The 17,527-nt window shown below is 36.8% G+C and overlaps 1 protein-coding gene across 6 annotated transcripts in view; it reads left to right on the top strand.

Annotated features, from left to right (window-relative positions):
• The window catches only part of SCN8A (sodium voltage-gated channel alpha subunit 8), a 202,133-nt gene that overhangs the window by 143,596 nt on the left and 41,010 nt on the right, over positions 1 to 17,527 (top strand). For all 6 annotated transcript variants that reach the window (XR_012476117.1, XM_074225893.1, XM_074225894.1 and 3 more), the window contains 4 exons: positions 1,811 to 1,946; positions 10,284 to 10,522; positions 13,825 to 13,998; positions 16,785 to 17,141. Coding sequence is in view for 5 of the 6 variants with exons in the window: in XM_074225893.1 (XP_074081994.1) it covers positions 1,811 to 1,946; positions 10,284 to 10,522; positions 13,825 to 13,998; positions 16,785 to 17,141 (906 nt within the window). In the remaining variant the exon portion in view is untranslated. The remainder of the gene's footprint in view (positions 1 to 1,810; positions 1,947 to 10,283; positions 10,523 to 13,824; positions 13,999 to 16,784; positions 17,142 to 17,527) is intronic.

Below are 17,527 nucleotides of genomic sequence, written 5' to 3'. Positions count from 1 at the left end.
GGAAGGAAGAAGAGGCTAGTCATCAAGTTGCCCCAATTTCTATGGCACTGGAAATCTTGTGCTTCAGAACAGGTGCTTGGAATTGCTTGGAATAAAGGAGGCTTTTTTCAGGGAAATTCACTTGATAGTTATCTTTGATACTTATATGTTCCTAAGTTTATAAATATTTGAACATTAATATAGCCTGAGTTCCAAAACCAATCATTTTCCTTCATTGGAGCATATATTTAGACCAGAAAAGATCTGAGATCCTTTAGTATAATTTTATACACATGAAAGTTGAGCCTCAGAAAAATGAAGTCATCTGCCCAAAGTCACATGGGTAATAAATGACAAATCTAACATCTGCTAAAAAAAAAATCTTCCTATTGACCTCGAAACAGTAAGTCTAATGGATATGCTTACAAGAAAGATATTTTGCTTCTACATAGCTTTTATTTCCTTTCCACACAGTAAAGGCCAGTTTGACTCTACTCAGAAATATGCACCTCCAGCCCTTTACAAACATTTACCTTCTCTGTACTTTGGATGGTACTTGTTAAAGATTCTCATACTTTGCTGGACATAAGCTACAAGACCAGAAAATGTGTTATTTGACTTTTTGAACTGCCCAGGGAAGGTTTGGATACTAAAATGTCAGGGATGTAGAGAGATCACTTTCATGGAAGGTTGAGGTGCATATTTAGTCTTTTCTATCCATGACTATACTCATACTGACCACAGGATGAGCGTGGAACATGTGCTCCTGGAGAATGGATTAATGACAAATTTCTGAGAATTTTTAATTTTCTTAGTATTTGATCATTAAGCAGCTTCTTTAACATGGTTTGGATTTGGCAACAATCTCCAGAACTTTTTCTTTTCTTCTCCTAGCCACAGGGGGAAAGTAAGATAAGTGTTGCAACCTTTATTAAAAACTAGACTATTTTTTAAAATGTGTTTATTTTGTCCATCTTTCCTTATATTCCAGATTAAAGTAAATCTTAGATGAACTGACTTGATTGTAATAGTTATAGCTGGGCAGGCCTTGTTGACCAAAAATTTCCCCTTAGTTCTAGTTTTTTCATACTTAATGAAGTGAAACCAGTGATATTTGGTAAGATCAAGGGCTGAGATGGAAGCTAAGAAAAATTTGCATGATGTAAGAATTTGACATAAATCCAAGGTTAATTCATTTTGAACCAAAAATATTGAGATTGAGAAAAGGAAAGTTCATGGCATCCCTTCTGCTTGGGACTAGCCCATAGGTTAAACTAAACTGATACAGGGGCAGCAAGGTGGGCAGTGGGTAGAACAACAGTCCTGGAGTCAGGAGTACCTGAGTTCAAATCCAGCCTCGGACAATTAATAATTGCCTAGCTGTGTGACCTTTGGCAAATCACTTAACCCCATTGCCTTGCAAAAAAAAAACAAAAAAAAACCAAAACTTACTTTAAACTGGTGCAAAGTCTGATGTGATGACTCTCAAAGAAGCTAGATTGATTTACCTTCTTTCTTCCCAGAAGTTTTATTCACTATACTGTGGTGTCTGGGTAACCCATGTCCATGGGGTAGCCAGATTCCTGTCTTCATCCAAAGATAAAACAAATTTCCTAGGGACCGCCTAAACTAACTTAGTCTCCTTGATCTAAAGACTAGTGAAGACCCATTGTCAATAGAGTTAGCTCATGAAGCATATAGAGTTCTACAAACAGATTAGGAGATGAAATGAAAGGTGTAGACCCAAACTAACACTTTGGAATATCCAGCTAATGAGGCCTGCCCTCAGCATTTCAAAGATCCCACTCACCTTAACCTGATCATTTTGCAGGCAACAACTGAGGTGGAAATTAAGAAGAAAGGCCCTGGATCCCTCTTAGTCTCTATGAACCAACTGAATGCTTCATATGGACGGAAGGACAGAGTCAACAGTATCATGAGTGTTGTTACAAATACACTGGTGGAAGGTAGGTACTTTGTGATTGAAATCCAGATAGTTTTGGTAAGCACACGTGTGTATGTGTGTGTGTGTGTGTGTGTGTGTGTGTGTGTGTGTGTGTGTTGTGTATGTGTATGTGTGGAGGGAGAAGTGTTCCCCTTCATAGTATGAGTCTTAGAATTTAAGAGTTGAAATTATATATTTGGGGAGACCAAGCTAAATTCATTCCTGAGTTCCTTTAGTCATTTAGTGACTCAGCCTTCCCTGATTTGAGACCATCCATAGCCACTGACCCAGAGGGGAGGAACTGCACAGTGCATGGGTGGGGGATGTATACAAGGTTCTCATGATCATTCCCACTGCCTAGCACTTCCTAGTTACCTTGATTGATCACACATTTGCATTGTGCCTAGGGGGTTTACAAAGTGAAGCCTGCAGGTACAGATGAGGGAGCTGAAGCTCCTGAAGGCTGTGACTTACCCACTATCATCCTGCTTATTAATCATTGTCAGAGGTGGGATTTGATGCCAGGCTCAATTCTCTTCTCCTTTGCACCATCTTTCTTATGAATAAGTTAGAAAAGAGGACTAAGAGTTTGGAGGAACAGAAAGATTCAGAGCAAAGAGAATTGATGAAAGATAGACAGATGGCATCCTTCCCACTCTCCTTTTCTTCTGACTATTTATGGCCATTAGGATTTCCCATTCAGAATATACTTGAGGGGCAGTTTGGTGGCACAGTGGGTAGAGCATCAGCCCTAGAGGTGGGAGGACCTGAGTTCAAATGTGATCTCAGACACTTACTATCTATGGGACCCTGGGCAAATTATTTTACCCAATTTCCTCAAAAAAAAATGTGCTTTAATTGTATCTAAAATGGTCTCTGTTGAATTTCCCCCCCCCCAAAAAAAAGCAAGAACTCTGCTATCAGTCTAAGAATATCATGTATTAGGGAGGAAAAGCAGGGGAGGCTCCTGTGTGACGTTACCTGATTTACAAAGTGGGGCTTAGGGATTTATGCTTATGATGTAATCAGTCTTCCAGTCATATTTTTGTAAAGAATTATGAATGTAGCTTTAATACTGTTAAAATCTTGTTAATTATAGAGGGCTGCTTGCTCCTAAGATGTAAACTGACCTCTGCTAATTGTATTCTGTTTTTTTGTATTGTCTCCCTTTTCCCCTCCACTTGGCCTCAGGATGGGAAGGACCAGTTATGACACTGGGGTGACCAGAAATAACATGTTGAATTTAGATGTCACACTCCTTGGGATAGGAAGGGACCTGTACATAGCCTGCCATTGGAAGGCCATGAACATAGCCTGGCCCAAAGTGTAAGACCACTCCTCTTGCCCATCTTACCACAGAAGGGTATTTAAACAGGAAACACAGAGCCTTCTGCTCTCTTTTCCCCCTTTTTCTTCTTCCTTCTTTGACTCTAACAGATGGATTTTTCTCATGCTCTTTCTTAGGGCCATGTGGAACACCATGGGCTCCCCCCTTACCATGTGGCCAAACTAAGCCAAGATTCATGGCTCTCTGCCTTTCTCTCTCTCTCTCTCTCTCTCTCTCTCTCTCTCTCTCTCTCTCTCTCTCTCTCTCTCTCTCTCTCTCTCTTTTTCTCACACACTTTCACTCAAACTTCACCTAGTCTGTTCTTAAAATGCTTACTGCTTTTCTAAGAGTTTTAATCTGTATATTTGTAATATTTTGCCATAATAAAATCTTGAACAGTTTTAAATTCCCAGAGAGCATGTAAATTCCTTTGCCTTTCAGTGACCTTAAATCTTCTGTCTTCAATCTCTAAATCTTTAATAATCAGCAACAAGGCTACTTCCTTAGCCTTGTTTTTTCTTTTCTTTCTTTCTATTTCTTTATACATTTTTAAAAATGCTTTGGTTAAAGACATACCTACCCTGCTTAAAGACATTCCAATAAGTTAGAATGGTGGATTAAATCTTAATGTGACACAATTTAAGAGTGATCACTGGAATTTCTCGTACTTAGATTCAGAAAATGAGTTGATTAGATTAGAGGGGGCCTCTGCCAAAGGGGACTTGCATCCACCTGAGATCTTGAGCCTCAGGAAGCCAGGAGCCTTACAAGGTCTTCACTTCCAGGCCCTTAGAGATCAAGAACCGGGGTTTGCTCCATACTCAAACACTCATCTGCTCTTTGTATGTCTGTGACTCAGAGCTACCATCTGCTGAGGAGAGCATTGTTTCCCACTCACCTCCCCTCTTCACTCTGCCTTCATCAGTCTACCCATGTACTCAGTCATCTGCTGACCAGGGGCTTCCTCTCCAGCCGGACAGTCCATTTCCATTAACTGCCTCCATGCCTATCATCCTTTCCCTCCTCAGCTCCAATCCCTGGCTTCCCTTTAGGCTGCCAGTTCAAAGCCTTTCTTCTGCAAGAGGAAGCTTTTCCCAGATCTTCAGTCTGCTGTCTTCCCTCTGTGGTTTATCCTGTATACATCATGCTTATATATTGTTGTTTGCATGTTTATCTCCCTTATTGAACTGGGAGCATCTTGAGAACTGTTACTGTTTTTTTGCCTTTCATAGTTCCTGTCACCTGGCAAATATTTGTTTCCTTATTACTTTCATATTAGCAAACATCAACCTTTGTCTACTCACATGACCCCCTCCCTAAATCTTCATCATATCTTCCTTGGAAGAAAAGTCTCCTGATTGGTCTTCCTACTTTAGTTTTTTCCCTCACTCACTTATCCTCCATGCAGCCTAAATCACTTTTCTAAGGACTTGACTAATCTTTTCAAAAAACCTCCTAGAGGACTAGTTTAAAATGCAAACTCATACCTGAGGAAAATAGAAGAGATGGACAAAGTGTTGGGCCTAGAATTAAATGGGAGAAAAACTTAACCAGGTTTACAAAGATTTTGCCAAACTTTACCAGAAATTTAGGTCATTTTAAGTTCAAGAATTTGAAGAACTCTTTTATTAATGGTGTCAAACTTCTAAATTCCTTCTCTAATTATTGATTATAATGAGATTTTTGAAGGATTGAGTTAAGTAATTAATCGTCATTTATTCCCTTCAAATTGTTCAATTTTGTTCTTGGTAAAACAATGGAGAACTTTTTCCCTTCAAATATCAAATTTTCTCATTTCTCTTACAAAATAAATAAATAAACAAACAAATAAGTGAATGAATGAATGAATAAAGTGAAAACTCATTTGTTTGGCATTTAAAGCCCTTCACAGTCTGGCTTCAGTTTAACTTCCTTCTTTTCTCTCATTATTCTCCTCCTTATACATTATTCCTCTCAGCCAAACTGTAGTATTACTCAAACTTTGCATTCCATCTTAGAAAGTACTTTACTCTCTACCTATAATGTACCTGTAAAGTATCTCTACTTCTAAGAATCCTAATTTCCTTCAAGACTGGGCTTGGGTATCATTTCCATGATCCATTATTTCTCTGATCTGACCCTCCACACAGAGACACATGGACAACAGAAACACACACACACACACACACACACACACACACACACACACACCCTTTTCTGATTCTTTATGCCCTCTCTCCTTAAAAATTACTCTCTATTTTACAAAATGAAAAGGAAGAAATTGATGAAAAAGGGGGCAGAATAGGAGGTTGAAAATTTTCTTATTGCTGATGTTTTATTAGCGTATCCAGAGATAGACTGCAGTAGCTGATGTTGCTATCCTTTGTCTGAGTGGGACCTTCCTAAACCGTGGCCCTGAATGAATTGGTCAACTAATGACTATAGCCAAGGCTCTCCTTCCCTGTAGGTTTAGAGGCTGCGTCTGCCTCTGAAAATATCCAAGGCAAAGTGAGAGAATCATCTCCTTTATACATCTGCTTGCCCATTTCCTCCAAGCCAAATTCTTAGCCAACCCAAGCATATGGGGGCGAGTGACTGTTTGCAAGGTTGTGAATCATTTAATAAACCTCCCAACTCTGAAATCTCTCCCAAGTCACAGAATCCAAATGCTCTTATTGTGACAAAAGCAAGGAAACTATCCTGGGCTGCAAAAATCTCCATTCCCAATGAACATGGATAAGGGAGCTAGAGGATACCCTCTGGAATCCCCTTTATATTTCTTTATGAAAAGGGAATGCCTACTTCATGCTGAAAGGGCCAGATCCAAACTTACCATGCACTATTGCAACTCTGAAATGAAAAGTCACCACTTCAGTCTCCAATCTCCACATGCCAGCAAACATCAGACATTTAGAGATTTAAAAAAAAAAAAAGGAATGGACCCAGATTCCAAATATGTACTATACGAATTTATGGAAATAAGAACTTTTTTTCCCCTTTCTTTTTTGGGAAGAAAACTATATTTACCTTGGGAAGGGATGAGTTCTAAGGAAAGGAAGCCAAAGCAAAGTTGTTGTTTTTTTTTTTTAACAGACTTCCTTCCCCACGCAAACTCCCACATGGTGCTCACTATGGCCCTAAAAATCTGTCGAACCAAGGCAACCATTTTCCTAGCAACTAGCAGCCAATCAGAAATCCCAGTCAAAACTACTTCACTTAAAATAAAGCTATTACCATGGGTACCTCATGGTCAGAATAAAGAAAGGTTGACTTGGTTTGTTCTTGGTAAAACAATGGAGAACTTTTCCCCCTCAAATATCAAATTCTCTCATCTGCCCTGGGAAGAAGAAAGCCTATAAATTCATTCCTATAGAAATAGCATCCACGGGCGGCTAGGTGGCACAGTGGATAGAGCACTGGCCCTGGAGTCAGGAGTACCTAAGTTCAAATCCAGGCTCAGACACTTAATAATTACCTAGCTGTGTGGCCTTGGGCAAACCACTTAACCCCATTGCCTTGAAAAAAACTAAAAATTTTAATTTAATTTAATTTAAAAAAAAAGAAAAAATAGCATCCAGCTTTCAAAACTTTACTTTCTAGAGAAAACTGTCAAGTGTTTAGATCAATGTATTCAATGGCTAACTCAGTAGATTAAGGTCTAAGAAAAAGACAAAAGAAGAGGAAGAATTATTAACAATGTCTGGCAGTGGTTTGGCATTTTTAGTTTTCATAGAGCTTTCACATCAAGATTCTTCCCCGCTTCTATAGAATTTTGAAAGTGAGGATAAAGGATTAGTAGGAAAGGTACCTTAAAATTCCTTCTATCCAGTTTCCACCAATACAGAACCCTGTTCAAAATATCCCTGACAAAGGGTTATCCAGCCTTTCTCTGCCTGCACAATTCCGTTCATAGGAAGCTTGCTGCTCTTCAAAGCAGTTTGTTCAAGTCATTGGATAGTTCTGTTAAATGTTCTCCCTTATATGGAGGTAAAATCTGCATCATAGTAACTCCTACACATACTGCTAATTCTTCCCACAAAAGTCACATGGAACTTCTGTTCCTTTTATGTGTGACAACTCTTCAACCATTTTAAGACAGTCATCATGTCCTTCCCCTGCCTACACCAATTCTTCTCCAGGCTAAATATCCCCAGTTCTTTCTGCCATTTCTTATATGACGTGACCTCCAGATTTAGGAGCATAGGATTTTGAACTGGAGGAACTTAGAGATCATAATCTACTCCCTTCATTTCAACAGGCAAGGACACTCATCTATGAGTCCAAAGAGGAAGTTGGCCAAGTCAGAAATAATAAATAGCATTTAACAATTCGTGTGTAAATGTTGTTTTCAGGTTTGTAAAGCTCTTTACATATATTATCTCATTGGGTGGTCACAACAACCTTGTGAAGTACATGCTTTTATTATCATCTCCATTTTTATAGATGAGAAAACTGGGCTGAGGGAGGTTAAGTGAGGGTCACTTAGCTAGTAAGTGACTGAGGATTAGAACTCGGTTCTTCTTGTCTCCAAGTTCAGCATGCTCTGCATCACCCTTCTACTACAACTGTGTTGCCTTTTTGATCACTCTTTCTTTGACATGTTTATACACACCAGTGTTCCTCTTAAACTGGAATTCCAGAGCAGGCTTAGTTCTGGTATAGCACAGAGTAAAAAATAGAGTGAGTGTGGTTTGGTTTGGTTTTGTTTCTTGATGGGAGCATCATTCTGTCTAACACACTCTATAGTCACATTTGCTTTGAGGTGGTTGACATTTTTGCTTTTGTTTTTGTTTTTTAGCAACCATATCGCCCTGAGCTTGTGATCAATTAAAATTTCAAGTCTTTTTTCACTTAAACTGTCATCAAATTTGTATCTTTTCCAACATTCTGTACTTATATAATACTTTTTTAACCTAATGTATTTTTCCCTGTTAAGCTTCATCTTAAATTTCTAGTTTCAGTTCCTTGTTCCAGTCCATTGATATATTTTTGAATCCTTAATCTGTCACCTAGTTAATTAACTAGACAAATTACTTGAGCTTTCTGAACCTCGGTTTCATCATCTGCACATGAGGATCTCTAAGGAAACTTTCTACTGTAAATTTGTGATTTTTGTGAATTAAACCTTCCCAGTTTTATGTTATCCATATTTGACATTCTTAATTTATATTTATTCAAACTGTATAAAAAGCCTTTTAAGATAGGACCAAGGTGGGCAGCTAGGTGGCACAGTGGATAGAGCACTGACCCTAGGGTCAAGAGGACCTGAGTTCAAATTTGACCTCAGATATTTGTTACTTACTAGCTGTGTGATCTTGAACAAGTCATTTAACCCCATTGCCTTGCCTAAAAAAAAAAGATAGAACCAAAATAACCCTATGATATCTCAGTGGAAACTTGTCTTCAAGTTCACATTAATCCATTAACATTTTTTAAAATATTTGTCTTACTAAATGAAGATCTACCTCCTTACTTTCCTATCCCAATTCCACTCCCCACTCCTATTTGGGAATACATGAAAAACAAAACCCATGGAAATATATCTAGTCAAGAAAAATATTTGCAAATGACTATGTCCAAGGGGCGGCTAGGAAGCGCAGTGGATAAAGCACCAGCCCTGGAGTCAGGAGTACCTGGGTTCAAAGCTGGTCTCAGACGTTTAATAATTACCTAGCTGTGTGGCCTTGGGCAAGCCACTTAACCCCATTTGCCTTGCAAAAACCTAAAAAAAAAATGACTATGTCCAAAAATATTTCATTCTATATTCTAAATCCTTCACATCTCTATTAAGAGAAAGGTTGGTCATTGCATTGATAAGGGTCTAACATAATAATATTCCATCCCATTATGTGCTAATACTTGTTCATCCATTCCTCAGTTTGCAGACACCCCCTTAGATTCCCATTCTTTGCCATATCCAAAAGAACTATATTTTTATATATTCTTATTTCCTTATAACTTATCACTCCTTTAATCTACCTTCTCTCTTCTCCCCTTTCCCTCTTTCCCTATTTCCCTCTTGAATGAAATATATTTTGAACTCATATATATATATATATACATATATATATATGTATATTTCCCTTCTTTTGACCAGTTCAGATGAGATTTAAATATCAACCCCCATTCCTTCCTTCTTGTATGTGTATAGGTCTACTTATTATCCTGATTATGGGAGATAATTTTCTCTAATATTCCTTTCCCTTTTGTCTCTCTCATTAGACTATAAGATACTTGAAAGCAGGAACTATCTTATGCCTTCCTTGTAATCCTCAGCACTTAGCCATCGTGTCTGAAAGTTTACTCACCAAGCATTACTGTATATTTGCCAGGTATTATTTTAAGAAATGAAGATACAAAGAAAAAGGAAAAAACATTAATTACTTCCCTAAAAGAACTTATACTTTAATGAAGAAAATTATGTGAAGATACAAAAAATATGAAAGATAGATGTCAAGAGAAGGCACTATTTACTGGGGATGGATAGGAAGGGCAGGAAAGGTGAAATATGCTGAACCAGTACAAAAACATTCGTAATCACCACAATTAATGGGAATAACAGCAACCAAAAAAATACAAACTAAATGCTGTGTAATTGTCTTCCTGAGTTTAAATCTGGCCTCAGACACTAGTTTGTGTGACCCTGAGCAAGTCACTTACTCTTGCTGCCTTGGTTTCCTCATCTGTAAAATGGGTTGGGAAAGGAAATGGCAAACTCTCTAGTATCTTCGCCAAGAAAACCCCACAAAGAAGTTTGACAAGACTGAGAACAATAACAAATCATATCACAAGTGTGTCTATCTGTAACTTTTTTCTAATATTTATGACTTTTAATAGAACAAAAATTGTGTGAGGGGAGAGTTCTCTCATATATTAAAGTCTTTTTTGGGCTCTTTAAATGTAATCATTTCTTCTCATAGGGGAGCAGGGAAGCTCATGCATTGTCAATTCAGTTTTACAGTTTATGATCACCAATAATGGTTAGTAGAAAAGTGTATTTCTTTTTCTTCACAACTTGATTGAGAGGAGCACTTTGTTCTTGCCCTGATACAGAGCTAGAAGAGTCTCAGAGAAAGTGCCCTCCATGTTGGTACAAATTTGCCAACACTTTCCTCATCTGGGAATGCCATCCATACTGGATCAAGTTGAAGGAGATTGTGAACATGATTGTTATGGACCCTTTTGTGGACTTAGCCATAACCATATGCATTGTCCTGAACACCTTGTTTATGGCAATGGAGCATCATCCAATGACACCACACTTTGAACACGTCTTGGCTGTAGGAAATCTGGTAAGGCAGAGGTTGTTTACTTGTTTGTTTTTTTCTATAGGAAACCTTTTTCTAGTGTCTGCTGATGAAGGACTTGAGTTGGATAGAAAAGAAAATGATTATTAAATGGAAGATTGATATAGCTGCAGCCATTCCTAGATTTGGTGAACACTTGACTTCTTTTTCTTTATGGAGAACTTGAGAAATATACTTAAAGTTATTGGCTGCAGACCAAGCCATGATGGTAGAGTGAAAGGCACTGGGTTGGTTTCAGTAACCAAAGTTAAAGTCTCTTGGTTCTCACCCTATCTCTAAAGACAAATTTCTCTAATTTCTTCTAAATGTACCCCCAGCCCACCAAAATAATTTTTCTTCTAAGTTTAAGCAATATACTCTGTGAACCAAATGGAGCTGTGGCTTGCTTTTTCCCCCAATCAACTTTTGACTTTCCATGGGGAAAATACTAAACCTGGAGTGGTTTATTTCTGCCTTCCAGCATATAAGCCACCAGAATCTGATCCATTCCAAATTCATCACAGTAGTTATCCTGAGCCTGAGGTATAATTAGGAAAATTATGTAATGTATTCCAAAGTCAAATAGAAGTGTTTGATGATTTTGCCTCTGTTTGTCTCCATTATTAAACACATTGAATTGATGCTATTCAGATTTATTGTAAAAATTTGGCTGAAGGAAATAGATCATTTGATTTACATCATTCCTAGGGAGTATTCCTAGGAATAAACATAGGAATGTTATTTTGATATAAATGTTATTAATAAAGTAGCATTTATTGCAAAAATTTGGTTATTCTTCAAGTTGGATAATGCTCTTTAAAATATCGTTTATAATAAGGACTGACATTATCTGTTGGGAATTTAAAGAGAATGTTGTTCTATCCCTAAAAATTAGCATTACAAAAGGCTGCTGCTATTCTAAACCCATATTTCCCAAACTAATTTGATTACAGAAGATTTTAAATGTGAAATTAATCCATTCCTGCTTGTTGGGGGGTGTTTGATAGCATGAAACATCCTCAGAGATAAAGGGGAACTGAGGAATTTTAAAACTCAGTAAGTGAAATTAGATTTTTTTAATTGGAAAAAATTGGTGCATTATGTAAATATTTCATATAAAATTTTATATTGAATATTTTAGAAAGAAAATAGCTAAGTGGCACAGTGGATAGAGTGCTGGTCCTAGTGCCTCATTTCCTTGCAAAAAAAACAAACAAACAAAAAATCATTAGCATTGTAATATTCTCCAAAATCCCCTCTTAATTGTAGCTAATTGAACCCACAGCCTGATACAATCCCATTGCCTCAGTTGCTGCCCCAGCTTATAGTCTGAAAGTATAGTAAGGATGGTTTAGATCCTTACTATGATCCTACCTGTGATGAGGATTTATTACAGTCCATGTGAATTCTGATTGCTCAGGATTTAACTCTTAATATGCCTGTAGGTTGGAGACTACAGGACTCTGTTTAACTGGTTTTACATATTATTTATTAAATAAATACTTTCTGAATCTTATTTAACTGTAATACCTTAAAGATATATGATGTCACACAGAATTATGAAAAATCCATGTGAATCTGTTTTAAGTAGAGATTTTTAAATAAGATAATTTCTGTCTTTATGACCTTTGTTTTTATACTACCCAAACCTTTATTTTTCCTGATTTAAGGAAGGACATTTATTTCATCATCTATTTTCAAAGAATACATTGGTCACCGTATCTAATATGAATTCAACTATATTTGAATCTGGTTTTCCTTTACATGACAGTTATCATATGTACATCTTTCTTCACTGTGCACCAGACTAACAAAATAGTAGCCTCCTTCACTTCAGAATGCAAAATAATTTAACACCTCCCAATCTCATAACTCAGAAAAAAAAAAATCTACCCCTTGGAAGTATTATTCTCAATTTTTTAACCCAACCAAGTCATAGTCTTTCAAAAGACCTGGTTTAGAGAGCTATTCATTAGTACAGAGACAGCTAATCCATCTATTCATCCACATTAGGTCAAAATTCCCAGGTAAAAACATCTCTGGTGGCAATGGATAGAGGATTGGCCCTGGAGTCAGGAGGACTTGTTCAAATCCAGCCTCAGACACTTTATAATTACTTACTCTATAATTACTTTATAATTAGCTCTGAGACCTTGGGCAAGTCATTTTTTTTAACCCTATTGCCTTGCCAAAAAACAAAAAACAAAAAATAAAAAGAATGAATCTAGGTGATTCACAGCAACCAAATTCATAACAAATTGAGTTACAAACCAGAATGTCTACTCATTTGTCTCTCCTGGCGAGGTATACTTTTTCTTTTTTTAGTGATTAGAATCTGTACTCCCTTCTGGATATATATTATGATACCTGGGGAAATCAGCTGAGTAAGAAGAAAGTTTAGTCAGCAGAAATTAAAAGCAGAGCAGAGGAAACTGTTTCATCATAGGGGACATTTCACCCATTAGACTACAAAGGGAATTCTTCTAATGATCACAGTGCTGTCTGAGCTGTAGTTCTTAACTCATGATTCTGTATTCTTGATTTTCCTTTTTCTAGTCTCCTTGTTCTGTCAAAGCAACATCACCTTAAACATGTTATGGTTTATTCAATTACAGCTTATCTCACATTAATTTCATTATAATCTCCCTGAGGAGACAACTTGAAATTTGGACAATGTCCTAGTGTCATCAGTAACATGTTTTTTAAAAGAGTTGACTTTAATGAAAAAAATATCATTCCTCTTATCGAATAGTAGTTTTACAAGTTTCCAATCAGTCAACCACTAAATGTTTATCAAGCACCAACTAACAATCCAAATTATTTTATGCTGAAACTGATACTTTAGAAATCTCAAATCAGTCATGAATTCATAGAGAAAATCAGGCTTCTAGTAGGACGGACCCTCTCCTCCCCCTGTATTGCCACTTGAATAATGTAAAATAAGTTGATGTAAAAATTTATGATACTGAGATTATTCTCTATTGGAATATGTGTTAAGACCAACTTTCAAGGTCAAGAGATAATGATTGAAATGATAGCTTTGCCAACAAAGGAGGGGAAAATTGAGTGAAAGGAAGGCTTTAAGAGAAAAAGACAAAACTTTTTCTTCACTATATTGGGTTTTAGCTAATTCTGAGATAACAAAGTAAAGATAAGTACTCTTAGGCCAAGACAAAGATAAGATTGAACAAGGAGGCATCTTAGTTTTTCTTGGGCAAGTTTATGTTCAGGGTAAATAATTAAAACATTCTATTATAACCATTTCTATTTTTCCCTCTTGTCCTTCCTTTTTCTGTCACTGTCTCTAGGTTTTCACTGGAATTTTCACAGCAGAAATGTTTCTGAAGCTTATAGCCATGGATCCCTACTATTATTTCCAAGAAGGTTGGAACATTTTTGACGGATTTATTGTCTCCCTTAGTTTAATGGAACTCATGCTAGCAGATGTGGAGGGGCTTTCGGTGCTGAGATCTTTCCGTTTGGTATTCTAAATTTCTTCAATTTCTTTAAAGTTTCTTATCTTGTTCTTACCTTTTGTAAAAATCAATCTGATAACCACAAAATTCCTGCATTTTACTCTACCCCCAGAACCTAAGAGATGGAAAGGGCCTCCAACTTCATTCAGTCCAAATCCTTAAGCTTTTTTCCAATTTCTTTTAAGTACAAAGATCTCCCAAATATATGGTTTCCTGTCTAATATCCAATCTTTTAGTTTCTTTGTGAAATTCTTTTTTAGTGATTCCTTGAAAGAGGCATTGGTCCCTCAATAAAATTGGCAGCTAAGCTTGAGTTCTGTTCTAAGCTCACTTATTTTTTGGTGATCTTAGATATTTATTCTTGTAACTCTTAACCTTTTTTTGTACTATGGATTCATATCAGTCTGGTCCATTTACCCTTTCTCAGACTAATGTTTTTAAATATATAAAATCAGATACCTAGGATTACAAAGGAAACCAGTTATGCTGAAAATTGAAAATAAAGATGTAATTCTTTTCCCATCCAAGTTCACTGATGCCCTGAAATATATCCATGGATCCTCAAGAGGTCCATGGATCCTGGAGTAGAAATCCTTGCCCTAGGCAGTCATCCCCCTTAAATGACATAGATTGCCCTCTGCTGAAAGATAAAGTTTTATAACCTTTCTAGGTTGGTTACTTCACTTATAAAATGGGATATTTGAGATGTTGAGTTGAACATTTGTCTTGATTTCTACATCTTCAGTTAAGAATGAAACTTCTTTTTTTCCCCTTTAATAAGATAGAGGTTAAATGATGAGAATGTGTTAATGAAAGAATAACTGGTAAGTTTGCTCTGAAAAGTTATATAAAACCTAGCCAGGCAGAAATGATATCCTCAAAGAATCCCTTAAAGAGCTGAGACATGCCAAGGAAATAAAAAATTCAACTCTTATTTTCTCTGAATATCCTTAGACAATTTTTGTCACTTTACCCTAATTTGCTCTTATCCTTTGTAGAAATACCTTATCATTTGAAACTGAAGATGTTTTAGTCTTTTTAGATAGAGAGTCCAACAATTTAATGGAGAATAAGACGAGTTAGATTCATTTCTTTGATGCCTTGGTTGAGATCCAGTGTAGATCTTCCTTTGTTAATATTACCTATTATGCCTAGAAGAGTAAAAAAGAGAGGTAACCTAAGAGTTAGGGCTCTGAATGATATGTAGAACAGAAGCAGCATAAAGTCTATTTATGCTCCTCAAATTAGTTCTAAGTAGTATGTGACAAAAGGCAAAAATTATCCAGTTTGTGATGTCTCCTTCTAGTTAATTTCTTACAGCACAGCCACTTATATCTTTATCAAAATAACCCCATATAGATAGTACCATGTAAAACAGATGGTTATTATTTTTTGTGGCTCAGCTTTTCCTAGTTGTAACATAGAACAGCAACCCAAAACTGTCCAAATATCTTCCAGTAATTCATTTTGAAGGTTGCAGTCATCTGCCTTCTGAATCAACTTGACATAAATAAGACACTAACAAGACTTGGGTTCAAACCCCGCCATTGATAGTTAATAGTTGTATGTCCCTAAGCAAGTCTTTAACCTCTTGGAGTTTCATGTTTCTCACCTATAAAATGAGAATTCCTATCTTATAGCAGTGAGGCCAAAGTGAAGGCCTTATTAAACATCTAGGAACCAAATAATCATTCATTGTTATTATTCTGAACAAACACATTTTGATCTCCTACTCCTTAAGCTTAAGGATATAGATACCTAGTCACCAAGTGACTTTTTTCCTCTAAGTTGCTCTATATGTTATCATCAAAAAGATTTTAGCTTTATTTTCATTTCAGCATTTAATCTTTTGACAAGCAGGAAAAGAGTCTGTTCTTTTGTCTTTCAGTGTAAAATTAGATTTTTAAAGAATATCCTCACAATTTTTTCAGAAATATAACAATAAATGTTATCAATTTAATGTATTCAGAATAATTGTGAGACTATTATTAAGGCATACTATTAATTTTTTGTTATTCAGACCTGTGATTTCATTAGTGTAGTGGACTCCTAGTACAGAAACTGCTTCTACCAGTGTGGATTTGTACCTGTACTACAGATCTATAGTTTGAGAGTGGTGCTTGGGACACAGGAAAGTTACAGATCTTATCTAACCACATGGTTACTGAATGTTAATAGAATTGGAACTCAGTTCTAGCTGACTCCAATCCTAACACTCTACATTGTATCAAGCTGCTTCACTAGAAAAATACCAGTGAAACAAGAAATGCATAGAATAGGTAAGCTTTGTCTATGAACACTGAAAATTGACCAGTATTATTGATTTTCTCTCCTAACATTTTTTAAAGTAGGTTATCTTTTATCATGTCAGTGTCTTGACTCCCCAGATATTGCCTCATTCCTGTGACCCTCCTATTGTCTTCTCAAGCAGAGTATCCATGAGGAAAGTATTTGTTTGTCTTTAGATTTAAATGAATCAAACTCATTTTGGAACACAGTCCTCAGAGCAGGATTCCTAGATTCTCTGTCTCCCCTAGACTCATTGTGAAAGGAAATTCAATCATTTCCCAGTTCAGTGCTTCAGTTTTTCCCTTTGTACATTGGCAGGGGTGACCTACATTTTTTCTCCCAATATGTTCTATATATATAATGCTGAGAGCTCTCCAGGAGCACTCAATAAGTAATTTTTAATTCTTTTTTCAATTTTAATTCTATTTTCTTAGCTATGGTTGGTAAGAAATAAATTGAATTTAACTTGCGGTTTTTTTGGTGTTTTTTTCCCCCTTACTTAGCTTCGAGTCTTCAAACTGGCCAAATCCTGGCCCACCTTGAACATGTTGATCAAGATCATTGGGAACTCAGTGGGTGCCCTAGGAAACCTGACCCTGGTGCTGGCCATCATTGTCTTCATTTTTGCTGTGGTGGGGATGCAACTGTTTGGAAAGAGCTACAAGGAGTGTGTCTGCAAGATCAACCAGGACTGTGTGCTCCCTCGCTGGCACATGCATGATTTTTTCCATTCCTTTCTCATCGTCTTCCGTGTATTATGTGGGGAGTGGATTGAAACCATGTGGGATTGCATGGAAGTGGCAGGCCAGGCCATGTGCCTCATTGTTTTCATGATGGTTATGGTCATTGGCAACTTAGTGGTTAGTATCAATTTTTCAGTCTCTTTTCTCATTCTTGGATGTCACTTCCTACCTCTGCTCCCCAAATCCCCTGTCCTGAGCCTTCATATTGTATATCAAAATGGTGGATATTCCTGGTCTTTTGTTTCCATATGCACAGGAAACCTAACATAGAGCAAATAGACCTTTTCAGCTGAGCTATCTTGGAATTTTTTGTGGTTTTCCTGAATGGAAAATGGACTGACTCATTAGATAGTAAGTGTCCCATTACTGGAAAGAGTCAATCCAGGAGCTGTATAGAGCACAATATAAATGTTGCAGAACAGATTTGTGTATCAGAAAGGGTTGGAATAGAGGACCTTAAAATCCCTTGATAGTTCTAAGGTCCTATTATTCTAGTCCTATTA

The sequence above is a fragment of the Macrotis lagotis genome, chromosome 2 (genome assembly GCF_037893015.1).
Source record: "Macrotis lagotis isolate mMagLag1 chromosome 2, bilby.v1.9.chrom.fasta, whole genome shotgun sequence".
NCBI classification, from domain to species: Eukaryota; Metazoa; Chordata; class Mammalia; order Peramelemorphia; family Peramelidae; genus Macrotis; species Macrotis lagotis.
This window is presented reverse-complemented; position numbering and strand designations above follow the sequence as displayed.